General features: G+C 38.9%; 1 protein-coding gene across 1 annotated transcript; it reads left to right on the forward strand.

Annotated features, from left to right (window-relative positions):
* Positions 1-669: 669 nt before the first annotated feature.
* Positions 670-10,094, forward strand: LOC115221670 (39S ribosomal protein L17, mitochondrial). Its single transcript, XM_029791872.2, has 4 exons — positions 670-941; positions 2,583-2,654; positions 5,361-5,499; positions 9,712-10,094. The coding sequence occupies exons 1-4, from the start codon at positions 765-767 to the stop codon at positions 9,942-9,944; spliced, it is 621 nt and encodes a 206-aa protein (XP_029647732.1). The 5' UTR covers positions 670-764; the 3' UTR covers positions 9,945-10,094.
* The last annotated feature ends 588 nt before the right edge of the window (positions 10,095-10,682 follow it).

A 10,682-nucleotide genomic window follows, 5' to 3' on the forward strand; every position in this document is an offset into this window, starting at 1 on the left:
ACAGAGTACAGGACAAACAATACAAGGAAAATTCCTCTTCATCATCTGCCCCTGGTTCGACTCAAAGTGTGGTCCTTACCTTCGAAACACACTTTGAGTCGAACCAGGGACAGCTGACGAAGGGGAATTTTCCTTGTATTGTTTGTCCTGTACTCTGTTTTTTCGTTGTTTAAAAAAAGTACGTTTCCTTGTTTGATTTTATGTTCTCATCTCTCGTTGTGTTCTACGTTTATTTGTGGTGTCCTGTACTCATATATATATATATATATATGTATGCATGTATATATACATGTAGATGTATATATGTACATATATGTATGTATATATGCATATATTTTATTTATCTATTATATTATGTATGTATGTATGTGTATGTATGTATATATGTATGTGTGTATGTATGTATATATGTATGTATGTGTGTGTGTATGTATGTATGCATGCATGCATGTGTGTGTGAGAGAGAGAATTTCTTTATTCACCATAAGGTTGAGAAAAAGAGGGGACGATACGGGGACAGACAAAACAAACATTGGAGGTCATGGTATCGAATGAGACGAAACGTATGAATAAACAAACAATAAAAATATACACAATTAAATGAGAATGAGTGATTAACAAAAAAAACGAAGAGAGAGAGAGAGTGTATCTTTGTTTGTTTGTCTGTTTGTAAATAGTAGACATTTTACAATTGACACCGGGCACAAGCACCTTTTGTCTGCGGGAAGTTTCTTAACTCGGAAAAAGCAGATTCAACGATCAAAATGTTGAAGTTTGTTGTTCGTACGCGTCCAAGGTATATGAGTGCCACTCTGGGGTTCGGTGGCGGCCCTTCAGCCCGTATAGAACGACTTCGTAGAACAGTTACTGCTGTAGTCCGATATGAACGAATAGAATCTTACTACCATCGTCTTGACGAAGCTAGAGGTTACACAGAAAGAGTAAGTACCAAGAAATGTTCTGACGGGAATTCAATTTTCCATGATCGGTAGTCGGGCCCAAAACGTTAGGGACGGAGAAATAGAAATAGTGGTGGGTTTACATCGCGTACAAACAGTAAAAATTAACAATTAACTAATGATAATTAGAAATAATTGTACAGAACCAAATAAGAAAGAAACTCATTCTTTAAGAACACAATATAATACAATGATAATAACTGTGTTTAATATTTCGGTTTTAACATTGATGTCGTTCCCTATATAAGCACAAATGTCAATCTTTCCCAAATAAATTGCACTCCATATTGGAGGTTCCGATGAAGCAATAAGGTATTATTCAGGCACCCAACTATGAGTCAACTGCATTTTATAGCAGAAACAGCTGTGAGCTATTGAAGTTCATCTCCCTAATAATAATTGTATGAAATTTTGGCTCAAAGCCAGCAACTTTTGACGGTGAAGGTCAGTCGATTGGATCGACCCTAGTGATTGATTGGTACTTTATTTTATCGATTCCGAAAGCTGAAAGACAAAGTTGACCTCGGCGGCATTTAAAGTAAGAATATAAAGAGCTGGAAGAAATGCTACGGCCAACGAATCTTCCAGATTGCTATACTCTTTACTCTCTTTTACTTGTTTCAGTCATTTGACTGTGACCAAGCTTGAGCACCGCCTTTAGTCTAGCAAATCGACCCCAGGACTTATTCTTTTGTAAGCCTAGTACTTATTATATCGGTCCTTTTTGCCGAACCGTTAAGTTATGGGGAAGTAAACAAACCACCATAGGTTGTCGAATGATGTTGGGGGGACAAACACACACACGCATATATATATATATACATATATACAACGGGCTTTTTCAGTTTCTGTCTACCAAATTCACTTACAAGGCTGTGGTCGGCCCGAGGCTATAGTAGAAGACACTTGCCCAAGGTGCCATGCAGTGGGACTGAACCCGGAACCATGTGGTTTGTAAGCAAGCTACTTACCACACAGCCACTCCTACGCCTATCTGTAATATTCATCTTTTATTTTTTACTTGTTTCAGTCATTAGACTGCGGTCATGCTGGGATACTGCCTTGAAAAATTTTTAGTTCATTGAATCGATCCCAGTACTTTTTTTTAAAGCCTGGTACTTATTCCGTCAGCTCTTTTACGGAACCGCTAAGTTACGGGGATGTAAACACACAAACACAGGTTGTCAAGTGGTGCTGGGAGACAAACAGACACAAAGACACACATATATAAATATATATATGATGGGCTTCTTTCAGTTTCTGTCTACCAAATCCACTTACGAGGCTTTGGTTGGCCCGAGACTATAATAGAAGACATTTGCCCAGGGTGCCACGAAGTGGGACTGAACCCAGAACCACGCGGTGGAAAGCAAGCTTCTTACACAGCTACACCGGCACTTGATTGTTTCGAATTTTGAAACCAAAGCAAGCAGCTTTACGTGGGATAGGTTATCCAGTTAAATCAGACCAGTTCTTGTCTGATTTTATTTTATCAGCTTAAGAGGAATAAAAGGCAAAATTGACTTGGGCAGGATCTAATACCAAAATGTAATGATGATGAGTGCATATCGTTAAATAACTTATCTTTTAATCTTCATCTGAGTTTTATATTTTTAATTGCAGCTACTTCAGTTGGCCATTAAAAATGGTCCCAAAGACCCTAAAACTATGGAATTGGCTGATTATTGGTTGTTGGTAAGTTTGCTGGTAATTTACTTGAGAAAAACCCTTCAATATTTAGAAATATCGGTAAAGCCAGTTGTGATGAAGATGATATTTTGAAATGAAGACAATTAATTGTATGTAACATAGGATCAATCCTCAATCTTAACAGAGTTGCTGAAGCATGGAACAAACTGCCTGCGTCAGTTGTTGACTGCCATGACACTGCATCCTTTAAGGCCCTCATGCTTTCCGAAATCCGCCGAAACTACACCTGATTATACATACACTTTAGATGAGTTGTAGTGCACCTGAGCACTGTACACAATATTTTATTATTATTATTAAACTTTGGAACCTTGATCTATGTGTAGCAAATTCTGGCCATCTTTCACTTTAACACTGCTATGATTGATAAAACAATTATTTGGTTGTTTAATAAAAGATGAAAGTAACTCTTGTACTGGGTAAATGGAGTAACAGTTTGAAGGTCAAGAAAGCATGATATTGGCTAGATTTCCTAAAACTAATATCTTGGGTTACTCCTCAGGTTCAAACCCTACTGTCAGCATTACATGACTTCTTTATGAAACCTTAAGGGTAATAACTAAAAGTTTTCATGCTAAGTATAATAACGCCATGAAGTCATATGGCCTAATGGTTTGGGTGTTGCATTCTTGATCACAAGATTGTGGTTTCGATTCCCAGTGTGGGAGGTGTGTTGAGTTGTTGAGCAAAACACTTCATTTCGTATCGATTCCAGTTCACTCAACTCTAAATAGGTAACCCTGAAACAGACTTCAGGGGGTCTGTTGGCCATCTAATCTACGGGTTGACATGATTCAAAAGCCACAATAATGTGAGGAAGAACATTGTGGCCAGCATTGTATAACAACATCCAATAGTCTGGTTACTACAGTGATAATAAAACCACATGGCGCTCTCTTTCTCTCGGTAGCTGTAGAAACAAATGCAACATTGGAGTACTAACCGGCGATGTTTCGTATGTCGTAGATCAGATTTCCGTCGATTTCCGTAAAAAACTTTTATTTTTTTACATAAGTAATGAGAGCGAAAGAGACTAAGAGGAAGCGATTTTATGACGAGAAGGTTTCTCTTTGAAGTCGGCCTGTGTGCGTTTGATGGGGTGTGGGAGACAGACAGTATGTTGTGTAAGTGAAGTGCTTCTGTTAGTGTGTGCGAAGAGACAGAGAGAGTAATGTGTGAAAGAGAGAGATAACTGATTTTTTACTCGGTGTATGTGTATATGTATGTATGCATGTATGTGTGTGTGTGTGTGTATGTATCTATGTATGTGTGTGTGTTTATGTATGTATGTATGTATGTATGGCCGATTCATCGTAATTTTTTACTCGGTGTATGTGTATATGTATGTCTGTCTCTTCGCACACACTAACAGAAGCACTTCACTTACACAACATACTGTCTGTCTCCCACACCCCATCAAACGCACACAGGCCGACTTCAAAGAGAAACCTTCTCGTCATAAAATCGCTTCCTCTTAGTCTCTTTCGCTCTCATTACTTATGTAAAAAAATAAAAGTTTTTTACGGAAATCGACGGAAATCTGTGCTACTACAACCGAAACTATGCCGTACTAACCTAATGGCCTCATTCACACCATTTTCTTCGTGTGTTGTCGGCTAAATTCTACATATCTTGGCTCAACTGATTACCAGAAAGAAGTTCCAGATCTCATGAGAATGTTAGCTAATGTTACCCTGTTTAGGAGCTGCTGTCACCTTAACACAGGGTATTCCAATCGGGTGCATTCAGGGCTGGATTTATAGGGGGTTAAAGAGGGCAATTGCCCTGGGTACCTTTATTATATAAATTGTTACTTAAGGGCTGGATTTATAGGGGTTCAAAGAGGGCAATTGCTCTGTATACCTTTATTATATAAATTATTACTTAAGGGCTGGATTTATAGGGGGTCAAAGAGGGCAATAGCCCTGGGTACCTTTATTATATAAATTATTACTTAAGGGCTGGATTTATAGGGGGTCAAAGAGGGCAATTGCTCTGTATACCTTTATTATATAAATTATTACTTAAGGGCTGGATTTATAGGGGGTCAAAGAGGGCAATTGCTCTGTATACCTTTATTATATAAATTATTACTTAAGGGCTGGATTTATAGGGGGTCAAAGAGGGCAATAGCCCTGGGTACCTTTATTATATAAATTATTACTTAAGGGCTGGATTTATAGGGGGTCAAAGAGGGCAATTGCTCTGTATACCTTATTATATAAATTATTACTTAAGGGCTGGATTTATAGGGGGTCAAAGAGGGCAATAGCCCTGGGTACCTTATTATATAAATTATTACTTAAGGCTGGATTTATAGGGGGTCAAAGAGGGCAATTGCTCTGTATACCTTTATTATATAATTATTACTTAAGGGCTGGATTTATAGGGGGTCAAAGAGGGCAATAGCCCTGGTACCTTTATTATATAAATTGTTACTTAAGGGCTGGATTTATAGGGGGTCAAAGAGGGCAATAGCCCTGGGTACCTTTATTATATAAATTATTACTTAAGGGGTGCGAGGACATATTAAAGGTTTTTAGGGGTGTGGGGCGTAACCGAGGTTGGGAACTATTTCCTTAATAGTTCACAATTAGTAACTACAACAATTCCATTCATTTATTTAGTGTTTTATGTGTTCATTTTTGTCATTTGTTTAATCTAATAATCTTTTTTTTTTGTATTTTCCAGGAAAAGGACTTGGTATTAAAACTGTTTAAAGTGTTAGTCCCTCGCTATTCTAACTACACCACCAGTTTTACAGACATGTACAAACTGCCAACAGTTTATCCAGGAAAAGATGGAGCTCTTGGAATTCTAGAATTAAAAGGTAGATTCATAAATATGATGTTGGACAGTAAACAGTGACTGAGTCAACATGTATGTTTGTGTTTACTGTATACACACGTGCCTCCCTTCTTATCCATGGTCTATATCAGTCATGGCTGCCTGTGGCCCAAAAGAGGAACTTCTGAATGATACCTCATGAAAAATTACCTTCAGTTCTTTTAGTATTGTGGCCCACAAGGTTGCCTTGTCTCATGCAACCTGCTTCTCAAAAAACTTTACTCATCCCTGGTCTATATTTTTCCTTATACTTGTTTTCCTGTATGTTGTGAGTATGTTACCCCAATCTTTCTCCCTTCTGGCTATTCTCACCCACCCTTGCAGAAAATGAGGAAGCCATGTATTTTCTTTATAGCAAGGTACCTGTGCTTGTCCCTCTATCATATTGTAGCCTTCGACACCATGTATAATGCCATCTCTTTCTGAAATACACTTCCAGAAAATGGTACTAGTGCAGGTGCCACATAAAAAGCACCTGGTACACTCTGGAAAGTGGTTGATGTTAGGAAAGTATCCATTCGTAGAAACCATTCCAGAACTAACAATAGAACCTGGTGTTTGCCCTGGCCTTACTAGCTCCTATCAAACTGTTCAACCCATGACAGTGTTGGATTTTTTATAAACATGGCATAAAAAAATAACCGATGTCTTAAAAGAATGAGTGTCGTGGAGTTTAGTTACATCCCACAAACACTGAAGTTTTTCCCAAAACTCAGGGTTTTTATAACTGCTCAACTTGACTTTAAAGAATCGAAATCACATAAAAATATTCTTTAACTAATTCTTAGAATTCCTATATGAGCAGTTATTTCAACCGATGGGAAAACGTCAATCGTATTTCTTCGGCAATACATTACGTCATATTGCCAGCTACCACAAATTGGCGCTACTGTCTGAAAATGGTTACACGCTACAACAGCATAGAAAAAGGATGTTTAATGATGATGATGGCGTCCACTCAGACATGAAAGCTTTTTTCCTTTTCCTTTCTTTAGTTTTGCAAGTTACTTGGTGGCCTTGCTTGTATCAATGTCACATGAAATGCAGTCAGTAAGGTGGCGAGCTGGCAGAAATGTTAGCACGCCGGGCGAAATGCGTAGCCGTATTTTGTCTGCCATTACGTTCTGAGTTCAAATTCCGCCGAGGTTGACTTTGCCTTTCATCCTTTCGGGGTCGATTAAATAAGTACCATTTACACATTGGAGTTGATGTAATCGACTTAATCCGTTTGTCCCCTCTGTGTTTAGCCCCTTGTGGGCAGTAAAGAAATAAGTACGCTCTGTAAAGTGGTTGGCAATATGAAGGGCAACCAGCCATAGAAACTATGAAAAAGCTACATTGGAGCTTGATGTTACTCTGTGGCTTCATCATCATCATCATTTAACGTCCGCTTTCCATGCTAGCATGGGTTGGAGGATTTGACTGAGGACTGGCGAACCAGACTCCAATCTGATCTGGCAGAGTTTCTACAGCTGGATGCTCTTCCTAACGCCAACCACTCTGAGAGTGTAGTGGGTGCTTTTACATGCCACCAGCACAAGGGCCAGTTTGGTGGTACTGGCAACGGCCATGTCGAAATGGTGCTTTTTATGTGCCACTTGCATAGGAGCCAGTCCAGCAGCACTGGCAACGTCCTCGCTCGAATGTTTCACGTGCCACCAGCACAAGTGCTAGTAAGGCGACGTGGTAACGATCACGTTCGAATGATGTGCTTAACTTTCCACCAGCACGAAGGCCAGTTTGTTGCTCAGGCAACGATCGTGGCTTGTTGGACCCTAAACTCTCCTGCCCATGCCAGCATGGAAAACAAATGGTAAATGGTGATGATGATTCATCACACATCAAAAAAATGATGAAGGTGGGACAAAGCTCTCAAGTGTAATTTAAAGTCACCTGGCAGGAATATTGTAAAGAAAGAAAGGGCAAAATCAGCCAGCATGCAGTGACGAACAGAGAATTGCCTCTACCAAAGATCAAACGGCACAAAGGTCATTGTGTACTGACGTCAGATTAAGGGCATTTTGGTACTACTGAGTCGGCAGAAAATTCATTTGTTATTGGATGTTTTAGCTGAGAAAGTTTCTGTTTTAGTGCTACACAAAAACCTAGATATAAATCACTGCAGAATCTAATAGAGAGAGAGAGAGAGAGAGCTGATGTTCATAATTACCAACTGAAAAAGTAAAGTTACATTTTTTTGATATATCATATTTTATCTATGATGTAAAGGGACATAACTATATTTTACCTTTTCCCTTTCAATACATTTTACCAATTTTCTCTGCTTCTTTGTTTGTGTGCGCACATCTGTGTTGATTCATCTATGGTCCTTATTTGAGCTGATGTCTCCACCAATAATCCATTAACAAGGTAATAAATATGACACAAAGGTGACAAGCTGGCAGAAACGTTAGCACGCTGGGCAAAATACTTAGCAGTATTTCGTCTGTCGCTATGTTCTGAGTTCAAATTCCACCGAGGTCAACTTTACCTTTCATCCTTTTGGGGTCGATTAAATGAGTACCAGTTACGCACTGGGGTCGATATAATCGACTTAATCCGTTTGTCTGTCCTTGTGTGTCCTCTGTGTTTAACGGTAATATGACACTCAGCGCATACCTTCACTAGTGTCTTATAATAATGAAATTATTGTATACAGTGCTCAGGTGCACCACAACTTGTCAGAAAGTGCATATAAAGTACATGCAGTAATGTAGAAATGTCTGGAAAGTGAACAGTGTATGAGTCAGATACATGCTTGTGTGTGTATGGAGGGGAGAAAATCAAGTGTAGTGTTGGCGAATCTCAGGAAGCATGGAAGTTTTGAAGGATGCAGTGCTCCGACAACTAACAACCGATGCCGGCAGTTTGTTCCATGCTTCAGCAACTCTCAGCATGAAAAAATGTTTCCTGAAGTCATGGGAGCTGTGCTGTTTCCTTACTTTGTAAATATGTCCACGGGTGTTAGATGGGTGGAGTTTGAAGAGGTGCTCAGAGTTATTGTTTGTGCAATGGTTGATAATTTTATGGGTGTCTGCCAAGTCAGCTGCCAGACGTCGGGGAAGTAAGGCGTTCAGGATATGGCAAATGCCTGATGGAGGGTATTCTTTTGGTTGCACGTCGCTGAACAGCTTCCAGACGATTGATGTCCTGGGCAAGATAGGGGTTCCAGACCGGTGATGCAAATTCCAGGTGAGGTCTTACCATAGCTATATAAAGCCGCAGATAGATAGCCGGAGAGCGGCTCACAAAGGATTTGGTGAGTGATGCCAAGACACCCTCAGCCTTCTTGACAATTTTAGCAATGTGTTTTGTCCAACGCAAATCACTGTCTTGCACTAGCATAACAGCTCGTTCTGCCATTGAATATATTTAGAAATTAAGAGATAAAGGAGAGACTGGCATCATTACATGGGTAGTACTAGATAAGACACCAACATTTAAAAAGGGGTCTAAGAACTGTTACTGCTGTCTTACAGAAAGATTTCATTAATACTCACAGCTCAACTTCAAATTTAAGCAAGAAAGGAACTTATCTCAATCTGCAGACAGATGCTCATATTCTTCCTCAATGAATTTCAATGCATAATGAATATTTGACATTCAAGGACCTTGTGCCCCGTGCTAGTAGGATGCTAAGAGCACCATCCGAGTGTGATCGTTGCCAGAGTGGCTAACTTGCTTCTATGCCGGTGGCATGTAAGAGGCACCATTCGAGTGTGATCGTTACCAGCATCGCCTTACTGGCACCTGTGCCGGTGGCATGTGTAAAAAGATTCAAGCGAGGTTGTTGCCAGTACCGCCTGACTGGCCCCTGTGCCGGTGGCACGTAAAAGCACCCTCGGAGTGGTTGGCATTAGGAAGGGCATCCAGCTGTAGGAACTCTTTCAGATCAAGATTGGAGCCTGGTGCAGCCATCTGGCTCACCAGTCCTCAATCAAATCGTCCAACCCATGCTAGCATGGAAAGCAGACATTAAACGATGATGATGAAGGACCATGTGATTACTTGAAAGTGCACAACAAACAATTAAAAAATTAATTAGCAGGTTTGTCTTCTCATCAAGTTGAATATCAAAATAATTTGAATGTCTCTTGTCAGGTTTTGTACATGTTTAAAAAAATGTTTTTTGCTAAAAAGTATTGTGATTTTTTAATGCTATTTCAACACATTTTCATTGTTGTATGTTTTGCAGGGAATCCATGGCCACCAGTTTTGCCTGATCACAGAAGCAAAGATCAATATCTTATTAATCAGTTATTGGAAGCAGCCCAAGAAAATTCTGGAAGTCGATCATCACTACATATGGAGGAAACTCAGCATTTTCCACCAACAGACCAAATTCTAAATGAAAATGCAGAATCAGATTCCTTGATACAAAACTTTGATCAAATTAATATTCAAACAACTGAAAATTCAAATAAATAACACAAACAGTTCAAATATTTAGAGAGGGAGATAAAAAGATTTACTGAATGTCATCAAATGTAAATTAACTTCTTATATTGGTCTGTTTGCCTTAAGATTTGTGTTAAATGTTTACATTTTTTAATAAAATTATTTATAGACATTTTATTTCGTTTTCTTTATATGATTTTGTGTGTTGAAGCATATTCTGTTGTGTCTGGGGAGAGTAATTTTCTTTTTGTGCCTTATAATGTAACACACTCACTGGTAAAATTTCCACTTCTTTCTTATTTTTATCTTCTTAAAATTTTCGTTGCTTCTTGCAACCTTTTCAATAGTTTTGAGAGTCAAAACTATTGAAAAGGTTGCAAGACGCAACGAAAATTTTAGGAAAATAAAATAAGAAATAAGTGGAAAATTTTACTGGTGAGTGTGTTACATTATAAGGCACAAAAAGAAAATTACTCTCCCCAGACACAATAGATATTTTATTAAAAATGAAATATTTGCTTTCAGATTTTCTCACCAACAAATTCTTCGTTACAAGTTTTCTGTTTAGTAATTGACTGTATCAGCATGGCTGTGTGGTAAGAACATTGCTTCCTATGTTGTTCTGAGTTCAGTCCCACTGCATGGAACCCTTGGCAAGTGTCTTCTGCTATAGCCTCTGGTCAACCAGTCTTGTGAGTGGATTTGGTAGATGGAACCTGAAGAAAACCCATCATATCTCTTTCTCTCTCGTTACTCTTTTACTTGTTT

The sequence above is a fragment of the Octopus sinensis genome, linkage group LG18, assembly GCF_006345805.1.
Source record: "Octopus sinensis linkage group LG18, ASM634580v1, whole genome shotgun sequence".
NCBI lineage: Eukaryota > Metazoa > Mollusca > Cephalopoda > Octopoda > Octopodidae > Octopus > Octopus sinensis.